General features: G+C 40.1%; 1 protein-coding gene across 5 annotated transcripts in view; it reads left to right on the plus strand.

Moving 5' to 3' along the window:
• Positions 1-13720, plus strand: part of LOC138848049 (zinc finger protein 271-like) — a 48513-nt gene extending 34793 nt beyond the window's left edge. For all 5 annotated transcript variants that reach the window (XM_070067693.1, XM_070067696.1, XM_070067695.1 and 2 more), the window contains 3 exons: positions 6445-6571; positions 6816-6908; positions 9358-13720. In XM_070067693.1, coding sequence (XP_069923794.1) covers positions 6448-6571; positions 6816-6908; positions 9358-11942 — 2802 coding nt within the window. In that variant the 5' untranslated portion in view covers positions 6445-6447 and the 3' untranslated portion in view covers positions 11943-13720. The remainder of the gene's footprint in view (positions 1-6444; positions 6572-6815; positions 6909-9357) is intronic.
• The last annotated feature ends 2699 nt before the right edge of the window (positions 13721-16419 follow it).

Raw genomic sequence — 16419 nt, forward strand, 5'->3', positions numbered from 1 at the left:
CTGCACCCATGTGGGAGACCTGGAAGAAACTCCTGGGTCCTGGCTTTGGTTGGTGCAGCTCTGGCCATTGCAGCCATTTGCAGAGTGAGCCATCAGATGGAAGATCTCTCTGTCTCTCTGAATAAATTTGACTTTCACATAAATAAATACATCTTTAAAAAAAACAAAAAGCATATCATAAAAATTTTCCCCCTTTCAGTAATTTCTTCTTGAACAATATGCAGTATACATGCAGCTACAGAAAATTACTGTGAACCTTTATCCTGCCTTCTGAGATAGTAAAATTATATTAAATTAGATTTCATATAATAACCTTCTTAAAATATAAACCAAAAGAACACAATGAGCATATATAAGCTGAAATGTGAAGAACAACCTTATGGTCTCCACATAATTTATTTTTATGAATCCCAGGACTCTTTTTTTTTTTTTAGTAGCAGCTTTTCAAGGTCTAATTGATAGGCAAAGATTGTGTTTATAGGAGCTTTTTTTTTTAACTTTTATTTAATTAATATAAATTTCCAAAGTACGGCTTATGGATTACAATGGCTTCCCCCCAATATCGTCTCTCCCACCAGCATCCCTCCCCTCTCCCACTCCCTCTCCCCTTCCATTCACATCAAGATTCATTTTCAATTCTCTTTATATACACAAGATCAGTTTAGCATACATTAAGTAAAGGTTTCAACAGTTTGCTACCACACAAACATAAAGTGAAAAATAATAGATGATTTTTTAAATGATGATGAAATCAGATCAGACTTATTGTCATGTTTAATCCCAGTGAGAGTCAAGAAGTTGGGAATTGATAATTTCTTTTTTTTTTTTTTTTTTACAGAAGATCAGGTTAGTATACATTAAGTAAAGATTTCAACAGTTTGCACCCCCATAGAAACACAAAGCGAAATATACTGTTTGAGTACTCGTTATAGCATTAAGTCTCAATGTACAGCACATTAAGGACAGAGATCCTACATGAGGAGTAAATGCACAGTGACTCCTGTTGTTGACTTTACAAATTGACACTCCTGTTTATGGCATCAGTAATCTCCCTATGCACCAGTCATGAGTTTCCAAGGCTATGGAAGCCCCTTGAGTTCTCCGACTCTTATCTTGTTTAGACAAGGTCATAGTCTAAGTGGAGGTTCTCTCCTCCCTTCAGAGAAAGGTACCTCCTTCTTTGACGACCTGTTCTTTCCACTGGGATCTCACTCACAGATATCTTTCAGTTAGGGTTTGTTTTTTGTTTTTTTTGTTTTTTGTTTTTTGTTTTGTTTGTTTGTTTTGTTTGTTTTTTTTTGCCAGGGTGTCTTGGCTTTCCATGCCTGAAATACTCTCATGGGCTTTTCAGCCAGATCGGAATGCCTTTAGGGCTGATTCTGAGGCCAGAGTGCTGTTTAGGACATCCACCATTCTATGAGTCTGCTGTGTATCTCACTTCCCATGTTGGATCACTCTCCCCTTTATTTATTCTATCGGTTAGTATTAGCAGGTACTAGACTTGTTTATGTGATTCCTTTGACTCTTAGTCCTTTCATTATGATCAATTGTGAACTGAAATTGATCACTTGGACTAGTGAGATGGCATTGGTATATGCCACCTTGATGGGATTGAATTGGAGTCCCCTGGTATGTTTCTAACTCTACCATTTGGGGCAAGTCAGCTTGAGCATGTCCCAAATTGTACATCTCTTCCCTCTCTTATTCCTACTCTTATGTTTAACAGGGATCACATTTCAGTTAAATTTCAACACTTAAGAATAACTGTGTATTAATTACAGAATTAAACCAGTCATATTAAGTAGAACAGACAAAAAAACTACTAAGAGGGATAATGTATTAAGTTGTTCATTAACAGTCAGGGCTATGCTGATCAAGTCACCATTTCTCATAGTGTCCATTTCACTTCAACAGGTTTCCTTTTTGGTGTTCAGTCAGTTGTCACCGATCAGAGAGAACCTATGGTATTTGTCCTTTTGGGACTGGCTTATTTCACTCAGCATGATGTGTTCCAGATTCCTCCATTTTGTTGCAAATGACTGGATTTCGTTGTTTCTTACTGTGGTATACTATTCTAAAGAGTACATATCCCATAATTTCTTTATCCAGTCTACCGTTGATGGGCATTTAGGTTGGTTCCAGGTCTTAGCTATTGTGAATTGTGCTGCAATAAACATTAGGGTGCAGACCGCTTTTTTGTTTGCCAATTTAAATTCCTTTGGGTAAATTCCAAGGAGTGGGATGGCTGGGTCGAACGGTAGGGTTATCTTCAGGTTTCTGAGGAATCTCCAGACTGACTTCCATAGTGGCTTGACCAGTTTGCATTCCCACCAACAGTGGGTTAGTGTCCCTTTTTCCCCACATCCTTGCCAGCATCTGTTGTTGGTAGATTTCTGCATGTGAGCCATTCTAACTGGGGTGAGGTGAAACCTCATTGTGGTTTTGATTTGCATTTCCCTGATTGCTAATGACCTGGAACATTTTTTCATGTGCCTGTTGGCCATTGGGAACTTCCAAATGAAATTTTGAAGTTGTATGCATTGTAGTTTGCATGTAATTCAACTTTCTGCCATACTTACTGATATATATCAGCATTTGATGTAGGACAAATCAGAAAATACAATGGCTTAACAAATAGCCATTTGATTTGCAGTTCTGACTCTGTGTTTTGGGCTGTACTCAGCTGGGCAGTTCCTATGATCAGTCCAGGAGCAGAAATGAGAGTTTAGCCATTTCGGGAACTGATTGAGGCTTCACTTAAGTGTCTGGGGTTTGTGGTGAATCTTGGCTATATATTATCTCTTTTTTCTTTTTTTGACAGGCAGAGTTAGTGAGAGAGAGAGAGACAGAGAGAAATGCCTTCCTTCCATTGGTTCACCCCCCAAATGGCTGCTATGGCCAGCATGCTGTGCTGATCCAAAGCTAGGAGACAGGCACTTCCTCCTGGTCTCCCTTGTGGGTGCATGGCCCAAGAACTTGGGCCATCCTCCACTGCCTTCCCAGGCCACAGCCGAGAACTGGACTGGAATAGGAACAACTGGGTCAGAACCAGCACCCCAACTGAGACTGTCACCTGGAATACCAGTGCCATGGGCGGAGGATTAACCTAGTGAGCCACGGCGCCAGTCTACATACTATCTCTTCAACAGGCAGGCCCCAGGGTTTTTCAGAAGATAACTGTCAGAAAAAGAAAATCTGAGAAGGCAAATACTTTACAAATTGTCTATTTCTGGGGCTGGTTCTGTGACATAGGAAGTAAAGACACCGCCTGCAGTGCCAGCATCTCATATGGGTGTCAGTTCATGACTCAGCTGCTCCACTTCTGATCCAGCTCTTTGCTACAGCCTGGAAAAACAGTAGAAGATGGCCCAAGTCCTTTGGCCCTTGCTCCCTTGTGGGAGACCTGAAAGAAGCTCCTGGTTCATATCTTTGGATCTACACAGCTCCAGCCATTGCAGCTATCTGGGAGTGAACCTGCAGTTCGAAGACCTCTCTTTATTCCTCCTTCTCTCTCTCTCTCTTTCTCTGCCTCTCCTTCTCTCTTTGTGCAACTCTTTCATATAAATAAATATTTTACAAATTGTCTATTTCTATCACATTTACTGGTATCTCATGGGGTAAATCAATTGAAATGGTGAAATTCATGGTCTTTTTCAAAAAGATTTATTTATTTATTTGAAAGAGTTACACACAGAGAGAGGGAGAGGCAGAGAGAGAGATAGAGTGCTCTTCCATCTGCTGGTTCACTCCCCAGTTGGCTGCAATGGCCAGAGTTGTGCCAATCCAAAGCCAGGATCCAGGAGCTTCTTCTGGGTCTTCCACATGGGTACCGGGGCCCAAGGACTTGGGCCATCTTCTACTGCTTTCCCAGGCCATAGCAGAAAGCTGGATCAGAAGTGGGGCAGCTGCGAATCAAACCAGTGCCTATATGGGATGCCAGTCTGCAGGTGGCAGTTTTACCCGCTAGGCCACAGTGCCACCCCCAATCCAGGGTTTTGTGAAGGGATGAATACAGGGAAAGGTGCTACTTGGAATCATTACTGGTAAAGTGCACTGCATTAAATATACATTATGTGTATTTGTTAACTTTCTTTAGTATAAACTTTAATAACAACATAATGTTTATCTCTGATAACCTTATTCATTTGAACACTCAACTTTTCTTTTTACTTTTACATTATCATTTTACAAAATTTTTAGATAATGCTTTCATTAAACCAATGATAACTTCTGTTTAATCTCTGCCACTTAATATAGGTGGGTGCATTTTCCTATGTATTTCTATTTTTAGAGGTTTATTCCTCCACAGTGAAGCTGATGTTTTCTTGGTTAATGTATTTATTCTTTATTCATTCTACTATATCCCTTTTTTCCCCACTGTTCAGTGCAGAAGGAAACCAGAGGTTTTTTTTTTTTTTTTAAGATTTCATTTATTTATTGAAAGAGTTGCAGAGAGAGAAAGTCTTCTATCTGCTGGCTCACCCTCCAAATTACTGCAAAGGCCGGAGCTCAGCCGATCCAAAGCCAAGACCCAAGAGCTTCTGGGTCTCCCATGCAGGTGCAGTGGCCCAAGGACTTGGACCGTGTTCCACTGCTTTCTCAGGACATAGCAGAAAGCTAGATTGTATGTTGAGGAGGCAGTACTCAAACCAGAACCCATATGGAATGCTGGCACTGTAGGCAGCAGCTTTACCCATTATGCCACAGCGTTGGCCTCTAGAGTTTTCTTTGAACTCCTGCCATTCACCTTCTCTCCCAGGTATGATTCTGGGTCCTCCACATGTTTCTAAGAGGAAAGAAAATTAATATATCACCTGTAAGTGTTTTTTTTTTTTTAATTATTCCCTAGCTTGTCAGTACTCATTTTAGGTGTTTAATGCTAGTTTGTTTATTTATTTTTTTAGATTTTTTTTATTTATTTGAAAGAGTTACAGAGAGGCAGAGGGGGAGAGAGAGAGAGAGTCTTCCATCTGTTGGTGCACTCCCTAGTTTGCCACAATGGCCCGAGTTGCACTGGTCCAAAGCTAGAAGTGAAGAGCTTCTTCTGGGTCTCCCACATGGGTTCAGGGGCCCAAGGACTTAGGTCATCTTCTACTGAATTCCCAGGCCATAACAGAGAGCTGGATTGGAAGTGAAGCCACTGGGACTTGAACTGGCACCAATATGGGATGCCAGCACTGAAGGCAGTGGCTTTACCTGCTAGCCACAGTGCCAGTCCCAGTATACTAGTTAATTAAAATGGAAAATATGGGGTTGGCTCTGTGGCTCAGTGGGTTAATGCCCTGGTCTAAAGCATCGACTTCCCATATAGGCACTGGTTTGAGACCCGGCTGCAATCAGATTAGCAGGGAACTAGATTGGAAGTGGAGCAGCAAGGAGTCAAGTCCTCTGTTTACATGGGATGCCAGTGTTGATGGTGGAGGCTTAGCCTGCTGGATCACAATTCTGGTGACTATTGCAAGTTCTGAAACAAATCTCTAAGCATTTTTCTCAGTGAGTCACAAATGCAGATTGTACTGCAGACATTCCCAGGTTCTCTTTTTGGGCAAATAATTCCATTGCTTTCATTTAATTATGTATAATGTCATTTCAAATGTTTATCATTTGTTTTGGGCAAGTATTTCCATTGCTTTCACTTTAATTAGGTATAATGTTATTTCAATTGTTTATCAGTAGAATAATCATAGACAAGGGCAAAAGCTAATTTGTATTCTTTGTCTTACCTGTATTTTCCCTCTTAAAAATATTTATTAGCTTGATAGAGAAAAAAGTTGATTGACTGAGAGATAGAGAGCTTTGACACATTAATTCACTTCCTAGATAACCATACCAAACAGGTGGGGCAGGACTGAAGCCAGGATTGAGGAATGGAATCTAGGCCTCCTTCATTGGTGACATCACCATTGCTTCCCCAGGTTTGCATTATCTGGGAGCTAGAAACTACAGCTGGCATTGGAAGTCATGGACACTCTGAGGTGGCATCATAAACAACACTAAGCTAAATGTCTGCCCTGTCTTTTAATATATTTTTTCTCTGACATATTGGAAATGATATGCATGGTGTTTTCCTGGAAATTGTTTTCTGTTCATTCCCATCATAGTTTCACTGATGGTTTCTTGCCTTTTTTCTCAATGCTTCTACATACTTCTCCTTAACATTGCCCAGTCAAGAGTCAGTATTGCCCCTCTTCTAGCCTGCTGTGCAATTCCCCTTGACAGATGTGGCATTTGTGATTTGAACCTCCTGTTTCCCTCTAGGTTGGGCATTTCTCACAGCCTGTAGATCATGGGTTTGACTCTGTTGAATGCTCCGTGTGGCTTTCTAAACACTCAAAAGTCTAATGTGAAACCATATCCTTCCTTTTTTCCTTCATATCCATACACAACTGTCAGTGTTTATTTTGTGACAGAGTTAACATGTTGACTGGAAGCGTATTATTATAGGTAATGACAGCATTTGAAGACCTGGCTGTGTACTTTACATGGGAGGAATGGCAGAAAATGAACAATGCTCAGAAAATCCTGTACAGAGATGTGATGCTGGAGACCTACAGCAGCCTGTTCTCCTTGGGTGAGTGACACCCATCACATGCCCAGTGATAACATTTTCTTGCTATTTGACAAATAAGGGAACACTTTATAATGTTTAATATTGGGCAGGATTAGAATTTGAGTCTGTGAATAATCTGAATATCTACCATCTAACAAAAGATTCAAATTGGAACATTTGTTGCATAGCTCCTGAACCAAGCTGTAGTCCTTTAAATAACCCAAGATAGTGAGTTTACAAAGTCTTACTTTGTTTCCATTAATAGGGCACTGCATTACCAAACCTGACTTGATCTTCAAGTTGGAGCGAGGAGAAGAGCCATGGATCGTGGATGAATGCTTGAATCAGAGCCTTTCAGGTCAGTCTGCAGCTAGGACTTAAACTGGTGCCCATAAGTGATGGCAGCACCTCAGGTGGTGGCTTTACCTGCTATGCCACAATGCCAGCCCCTGGAAACTTATTTCTAACTCATTGCTCAGATTGAGTTCCCACTCATGATTTTGTCCAGGCATAGAACTTGCTCAGGACTGAATCAATAAATGTGAACTCTCTCTTTCTTAGTCTCTTTCTTTTTTTCCCTCTGTGCTTCTAAAATAAATAAGAAAATTATAGTCTGTTGGAAACATTTGAGGAGTGAGCCTATAGTTGGCAAAGCTCTGTTTCAGTCTGTCTTTATCTTTATTCTGTCTCTCTTACTCTCAAGTAAGTAAATAAGTAAATGCTAAAAGATGGTCATGTGGCCGGTGCTGTGGCACAGTGAATTAACACCCTAGCCTGAAGCACCAGCATCCCATATGGGCACCAGTTTGAGACCCAGTTGCTCCACTTCTCATCTAGCTCTTGGCTATGGCCTGGGAAAGCAGTAGAAGATGGTGCAAGTCCTTGGGCTCCTGCACCTGAGGGAGACCCAGAAGCAGCTCCTGGATCCTGGCTTCAGATCAGCACAATTCTGGCCATTGTGGCCAATTGGGGAGTGAACCATTGGTTGGAAGACCTTACTCTCTTTGCCTCTCCTCTCTCTTGTAACTCTGACTTTCAAATAAATAAATCTTAAAAAAATAAATAAAAGATGGTCATGAGTAAGCCTCTGTGCTGTGAAATTATGAAGCTAGCAATGACACTGTGGTGCAGTGTGTTAAAGCTCCAGCCTGCAACACTAGCATTTCATATTGGTGCCAGTTCAAGTCCCAGCTGGTCCTCTTCTAATCCAGCTCTCTGCTAATGCACCTGAGAAAAGTGCAGAGGTTGGCCCAAATCCTTGGCCCCCTGTACCCATGTGGGAGACAAGACACTCCTGGCTCCTAACTTCATTTTGGCCCAGCATTGGTTGTTGTTCCCATATGGGGAGTGAACCAGCAGATGAAAGACTTCTCTCTCTCTCTCTTTAATTCTAGCATTCAAATAAATAAAGTAAATCTTTGAAAAAAGAAATCCTAAACTAAGCATGAACTTATATAAAACATGAAAATAAGTGATCCTAGACTCACCAAGAAAGTAATGAGATTTTGAGACCCAAGGTCAAGTAGCCTCGTGGGGTTGTGTTGAGTGGCTCAGATTTCTTGAAGGGTGGAGTTTGAAGTATGATTTCTCTCTTATTTTCAGTATCATTGAAAAATATGCAAATAAAAAGATAAGAAAAACATAGGAAATGAAGCTTTCAGTGAAAATAGGAGGCAACTGATCAAATGCCTCCAGAAATTCAAATTATCACACAGGAATGTTTCTAGAAAGACTTTAGAGGAGGTAACCAGCACTGATGATTTCAGAATGAGTTAGAAACCACTTTTGAAAGAAGATGAGCACATCCTGGTTTGCAGAAACAAATTCTTCAAACTGATTGGGAGTGTTTAACTAAAGTCGTATATTGGGAATTTTCTGTACCTGTTGTACTTCTGAGAAGCTGAAGGTGTTGGGTGTCCTTAGGAATTTGGGGAAGCTGTCATAGAGTAGAGACAAAGTCATTTTTCATTTGAAAAATCCCACAAATGACGTTTACCTAGGAAGACTGAGCATGAGACACTCATAGATTTAAGTCCTACTCCTTAAATGTTGTCCTGCTTAAAGTACAGGCACATTTCACTCTTCTCCACCTGCAAGTAAATGATCAGTAAAACTTTTTCATGTTTATGGTTGAGATATCAGAGAAGCAAAAAGCACACAATTTTTATAAAAATAAACTGGAGAAAAAGCACAGGGAAAAAAATGGTTGCTAGGTAGTGGGTGAATGTTTTTATTACATATTTGCCCATTCTTTAAAATATTTTATAGTTATTTCATCTTTGTGAAAGGCAGAGTGATAGTGAGAGAAGAGAGAGAGAGAAAGAGGTCCTCTATTAGCTCACTTCCCAGATGCCTGCAACACTTAGGTCTAACTAGTCTGAAGCCAAAACTCTAGAATCCCTCTAGTCTTCCCTAGTTTCTCACAGGTTCCCAGGCACATGAACCATTATCTGGTTCCTTCCAGTTTACATAGGCAGAGAGCTGTACTGAAAGCAGAGTAGCCAGGGCTCAAACTGACACTGTTTTGAGATGCAGGTATCCCACACATCATAGCACAAAAGTCATTCTACCATCCTTGACAAATTCTCATAGTAAAAAGGATCATGTTTGAACATTGGGAAACCTCATGGTATATTAATGTATTAAGGAGAAAAACCATATAATGGTCACAAATAAGTACCTCATACTGATTTTGTGAACATCTTATGCCATTTGGATAACAAGTAACTTCATTCCCTTTACATGAGTATGCCAGGAGAAACAGTTACATGTGATTCAGTGACATGATTGCTTTTTTCTCATTTCAGTGGTCATGAAAAGGGATGACCTGATTAGGATCAACCAGGAAAGTCAGGACAAAAGTCTGAATCAGGATTTTATGAAAAATAACAAGACATCAGCTCTCAAGAGAATTGAATTAAGAAAAACACTTAGTTTAAATTCAAGCCATGTTCCAACACTGATTATTAAAAAGGGAATCTATTCAGGATTGAAGCCTGAGGAATGCAATAAATGTCACACTGTGTATCCCCCCAGTGGGCCTGATCAACTACAGGCTGGAGAGAAATTTGATAACACTAAGATACCTGGAAAATCTCTCCAGTTCTGTGAGCCTCTTAGCCAGCTTGACAATATTCACATCATGAAGCAGCCATTTGGACCCACTGGACAAGCAAAAGTCTTCACAAGAAAGATGTTCTGTAAATCTGAGAGGGTTCATATGGCAGAAAACCATAATAAGTCAACTCTCACTTTTGGAAAAGCAACGCAAATAGAAAAAGCTATCCATGAAAATTCTAGCCTCAATATGCATCAACAAACTCACACAAGAAAGAAATTTTATAAGTACATTATGTATGTTGAACCTGTCATTCACCAGTCACATCTTGCAATAAACCAGAGACTAAATACAAGGGGAAAAGTTTACACATGTAAACCTTGTGGAAAATCACTCAGTTTTAATTCACCTTCTGAATGTAATGACTGTGGAAAGGCCTTTAGACAAAATTCATTCCTCAGGAAACATCAGCAAATTCACACAGGGGAGAAACCTCATGAATGTAGTGACTGTAGAAAAGCCTTTACACAGAAGTCATACCTCATAAACCATCAGCGAATTCACACAGGAGAGAAACTTTATAAATGCCTTCAATGTGGAAAAGGCTTTTTGTGGAAGTCAGACCTCATAGAACACCAGAGAATTCACACAGGGGAGAAACCTCATAAATGTAATGAATGTGGAAAAGCCTTTGGACACAAGTCATCCCTCCTCATACACCAGCGAATTCACACAGGGGAGAAACCTCATAAATGTAATGACTGTGGAAAAGCCTTTGGACGCAAGTCATCCCTCCTCATACACCAGCGAATTCACACAGGGGAGAAACCTCATAAATGTAATGATTGTGGAAAAGCCTTTGGACAAAAGTCACACCTCATAATACACCAACGAATTCACACAGGGGAGAAACCTCATAAATGTAATGAATGTGGAAAAGCCTTTGGACACAAGTCATCCCTCCTCATACACCAGCGAATTCACACAGGGGAGAAACCTCATAAATGTAATGAATGTGGAAAAGCCTTTGGACGAAAGCCAGACCTCATCATACACCAGCAAATTCACACAGGGGAGAAACCTCATAAATGTAATGACTGTGGAAAAGCCTTCGGACAAAAGTCAGCCCTCCTCATACATCAGCAAATTCACACGGGGGAGAAACCTCATAAATGTAATGACTGTGGAAAAGCCTTTGGACGAAAGCCAGACCTCATCATACACCAGCGAATTCACACAGGGCAGAAACCTCATAAATGTAATGACTGTGGAAAAGCCTTCGGACACAAGTCAGGCCTCAGGAAACATCAGCGAATTCACACAGGGGAGAAACCTCATAAATGTAATGACTGTGGAAAAGCCTTTGGACAAAACTCAGACCTCATCAGACACCAGCAGATTCACACAGGGGAGAAACCTCATAAATGTAATGACTGTGGAAAAGCCTTTGGACAAATGTCATCCCTGCTCATACATCAGCGAATTCACACAGGGCAGAAACCTCATAAATGTAATGACTGTGGAAAAGCCTTTGGACGCAAGTCATCCCTCCTAATACACCAGCGAATTCACACAGGGGAGAAACCTCATAAATGTAATGACTGTGGAAAAGCCTTTGGACGAAAGCCAGACCTCATCATACACCAGCAAATTCACACAGGGGAGAAACCTCATAAATGTAATGAATGTGGAAAAGCCTTTGGACACAAGTCATCCCTCCTCATACATCAGCGAATTCACACAGGGGAGAAACCTCATAAATGTAATGACTGTGGAAAAGCCTTTGGACAAAAGTCAAACCTCATCATACACCAGCAAATTCACACAGGGGAGAAACCTCATAAATGTAATGACTGTGGAAAAGCCTTTGGACAAAAGTCACACCTCATTGTGCACCAGCGAATGCACACAGGGGAGAAACCTCATAAATGTAATGACTGTGGAAAAGCCTTCAGATACAAGTCAGGCCTCAGGAAACATCAGCGAATTCACACAGGGGAGAAACCTCATAAATGTAATGACTGTGGAAAACCTTTGGACAAAAGTCACACCTCATCGTGCACCAGAGAATTCACACAGGGGAGAAACCTCATAAATGTAATGACTGTGGAAAAGCCTTTTTCTATAAGTTATACTCATATGAAAACAGTTCACACAGGGCAGAAACCTTATGAATCTAGTAAGTGTGGAAAAGCCTTTATAAATCATGTTATAAATCATAGCTCATATTACACCACAGAATTCACACCAGGGAGAGACTTCATGAATGCAATGATTGTAGAAAAGCCCTTGGCAATAAGTCACATCTCAGAATGCATCAGAAAATGCACATAAAGAGAAACCTTTTGGACATAATGACTTGGAAAGCTTTTTCCCATAATTCAGCCCTCATTGCACATCATCTAATTCATATGGGGGAAAACACTTTGGATATAATGCCTTTATCCATAAGTAACACCTCATAAAACATCAGAATTCACATGGGGGAGAAACCTTATGAATGGAATGAATGTTGGAAAACTCTGCCAAAATTACACAATATAACATCAGAGAATTTATTATATGATGGAAATCTTGTAATAAATGTGGGAAAGCCTTTTGTCAGAAGGAATACCTCATAACATGTAGATCAAACAAGGGAGAGAACTTAAGGATATAATGAATGTGAAGGACTTTTTCCAAAGTCAACATAACCATGTGACAGAGCCTTTTGCTGGAAATTACATCCCATACAATAGGCACTCCCATAAGGAAGAAAGGTTGGGACCAGCGCTGTGGCACAGTAGGTTAAAGCCCTGGCCTGAAATGCAGGCATACCATGTGGGCACTGGTTCTAGTCCCAGTTGCTCCTCTTCTGATCCAGCTCTCTGCTATGGCCTGGGAAAGCAGTAGAAGATGGCCCTGCACCCACGTGGGAGACCCAGAAGAAGCTCCTGACTCCTGGCTTTGGATCACTGCAGCTCCAGCCATTGCATCCATCTGGGGAGTGAACTAGCAGATGGAAGACCTCTTTCTGCTTCCCTGTCTCTCTCTAACTCTGACTTTCAAATAAATAACACAAATTGTTAAAGAAAATGAAGAAGTTCAGAAATATTATTAGTGTGACAAAAAGCCATTTGTCAGAAATGGCATTATACATCAGAAAATTCACACAAGTGGTTTCTTAGGAGTGTAATGAATGTGGAAGTATATTTTCATAGAATTCAGGTTTGCATAAATATGCAACTCAAGAAAGGCGATACCCTTCAAGTGCAATAGAACTCAAAAAACCATAGCCAGAAATTAAACATCAGGCCGGCACTGTGGAGCAATAGGTTAATCCTCCACCTGCTATGCTGGCATCCCATATGGGTGCGAGTTCTAGTCCCAGCTGCCCCTCTTCAATCCAGCTCTCTACTGTGGCCTGGGAAAGCAGTAGAAGACAGCCCAAGTGCTTGGGCCTCTGCACTCACATGGAAGACTAGGAAGAAGCACCTGGCTCCTGGCTTCAGATCAGTGCAGCTCTGGCCACTGTGGCCATTTGAGGAGTGAACCAACAGAAGGAAGACCTTTATCTCTGTCTCTCTCACTGTAGCTGTACCTGTCAAATAAATAAAAATCTTAAAAAAAAAGAAATTAAACATCAACTAACACAGGGAATTCATACAGTAAAATGTCAATTTAATGAATGTGAAAAAATTTTTCTGCCATTAATCAATTCACATGAAGACTCCGAAATGAGAAAACATACATGCATAGAAAAGTTATGTACCATATGTCACCTGTCAATGGTTAACTGACAACTCACAGAAAGAAAAAATCCTATGATTTATTGTAATAGGAAATACCTTTATTATTAGGCAAACTTCCACAAAACATAGCAAGATTACAGAGAGAAGTCCCTGAAGTATAATTTGTTTGGAAGAATTCTTTGGTGGAATCACACCTTAGTGAGTATTGGGCAGTTTTCATAATGAATTGTGACAGAGAGTGGTTAACTGCTCTTCAGAAATTTTTCTCTTATTCAACGGGAACTTTTGGTTTCTCATTATTCTGAGTGGAATCAAGTATATGAACTGAACTGTGCTCTCTTGTGTAAATTTTGTTAATAAATATTTAAAAGTTGAGTAACAGTTATTTCAACAGTTATTTGGAATACCATCTTCATCAATTACAAAGTTACTTGTTTTATAGCTGCTTTTTTGGCCACCCAGGATTCTTTCCCCTCATTATTGTAGTGCAAACCAGTGATGTGACCATAGGCATATCAAGTGACACATGTTCCAGCCATAATAGTGTACCCTGGCCCTGGATAATAAGTGTTGTGTGCAACACAAGGGAATGAGTGTGTGGTGACCTGTATACCCATGAGAAATTTCAACTTATCTGTGTGCACATCTGGATTAGACTCCACTACCCAAGGTCTATTTGAATATGCAAGTAGATGTTGCCACACACATTACTCTCATTCTTTAAAGGGACAACCTCAAACCCTATAAGTTGCAACACTCATCTGAATTTTCCTGTATTACTGAGTGCATAATGCCTTTTTCATTCATGATGCCACTTTTCTACTCTTTTTCATTCTATTCCTAATTGCCTTGAGACAAGAACATGGAATGAAGTCTATCCATGTGGTACCCATTGCAATAGAGAAGCAGGAGCATAAATGTAGTATTTTTTTTAAAAAAGATTTATTTGAAAGTCAGAGTTACACAGAAAGAGCAGAAGCAGAGAGAGAGAATTTTCCATCCAATGGTTCACTCCCCAATTGGCCACAATGGCCAGAACTGTGCTGATCCAAAACCAGGAGCTTCCTCCAGATCTCCCATGTAGGTGCAGGGACCCAAACACTTGGGCCTTCTACTATTTCTCAGGCCATAGCAGAGAGTTAGATTGGAAGTGGAGCAGCCGGGTCTCGAACCAGCACCCATATGGGATGCCAGCATTTCAGGTCAGGGCATTAACCTGCTGTGACACAGTGCTGGCCCCTGTAGTACATTTTTGTATTAATTTAACTTATAATTTTTTACAACCTTTTTTTGTTGCATTATTCCCTGCTCCTGCAGGTGGCCCTCATTTTTATTGAAAATGTGTATTTTTATTCCTTCCAATTTAGAAAGTCCTTTCTGGATTAATATAAATCTGATTTACATTCAGTTAGTTCCTCAGGATACCCTCAGGAGGAACACTTTTCCTAGGTTGCTTGGCTATCCCATGATAACAGGGCTACAAATGCTATGATGCATCTAGCTGCAGTAGCTCTTTTATTTCCCATCTAGATAATAGCTGTGCAACTAATCCATTTCAACTCCATTACTACCCATAAGAAATAGCTCTTCATCCCTGTTTAAGTCCCCACAGCTTCTTGCAAGTGTTCATCAAATTAAATCTTATTATAAACAGATTTAATAGAAAATGAATGATGTAGCTGCTGGTAGTTTCAGTGAGGTTGAATGATTTGCTGGACTGCTGTTTTGTCTGGGTTATCTTTCATATTACTTAGAACTAATTTTTCACAATATTACTTGCCTGAGCACTTTTTCCTAGGCTCCCAGCTAAACAGGTGTTTGAAGACTAGATTTACTGTTAATTCTCACTAAGGACAGAGGTCCCACATTGAGAGCACAGATCCTTATGTGGTCCTTGGGACATAGTGAATATTATACCCACTTGATTTAGTACTCAGGCACTGGTCTCCATTGAAGAGAAGAACTCAGCTGAACAGAATATAACTCCCTTCTGATTAAAAAAAGATTTACCATGCCAAACCTGGATGTGTCACCTTAGGCATACCCTTTCCCCTTGAAAACTGAACAGAGCTCTCTGGCCACACCCACTACAAGCCTCTAGAGATTCAGTGAAAGCAGAAAGTCCATTTATCTACAGTCATAATACAATGATAAAAACTGCCAGGAAAAAAAAAAAAAAGACGAGTATTTCCACAAATGCCAAATGCAAGAATCCAAGAAGCAAGAATAAGGAAAACATCATCATGCTCCCAAAAGAACATGACATTCCAATACTAGGTCATGAAGACGATGAGAGAAGAAATGCAAGAAATAGAACTCAAAAATTTGGTCATAAGGTTACATAGAAGTAATCAAAAGCAAATGCACAAACTACTGAAATCCATGAAGGACATGAAAGAAAATATCTCCCATGAAATAAAAATTATCAGGAGGAATCAAGATGAAATGAAGAATTCAACAGAACATGAAACTGAGATATTAAAAAGAAATCAAAATGAAATGAAGAATTCAATACAACAAATAAAAAATGCAGTGGAGAGCCTTAAAAACAGAATCAGTGAGGCAGAAGAGAGAATACCAGACTTAGTAGACAGAGTACAGGAAAGTATACAGTCAAACCAAACACAAGAACAGGAGATTAGAAATCTAAAAAAGACTGTTGGGAATCTACAGGATACTATAAAAAAAAAATAAGACCAACATTCTGGTTCTAGGAGTTCCTGCAGGCATGGTGAGAGAGAGAGGATTAGAAGGCATTTTTAGTGAAATACTAGCAGAAAACTTTCTGGGTTTGGAAAAAGAAAGAGACATCCAAGTACAGGAAGCACACAGAACTTTGAATAGACATGATCAGAAAACAACCTTGCCATGACACATTGTAATCAAACTGCCACAATGAAACAAAAAGAGAAGATTCTAAAATGCATAAGAGAGAAACATCAGATTACTCTCAGAGGATCTCCAATTAGACTCACAGCAGACTTCTCATCAGAAACCCTGCAGGCTAAGAGAAAATGGCAAAATCTAGCCCAAGTCCTAAGAGAATAAAGCTGTCATCCCAGATTATTATACCCTGCAAA

This window comes from Oryctolagus cuniculus, unplaced genomic scaffold (assembly GCF_964237555.1).
Source record: "Oryctolagus cuniculus unplaced genomic scaffold, mOryCun1.1 SCAFFOLD_64, whole genome shotgun sequence".
Lineage (NCBI taxonomy): Eukaryota > Metazoa > Chordata > Mammalia > Lagomorpha > Leporidae > Oryctolagus > Oryctolagus cuniculus.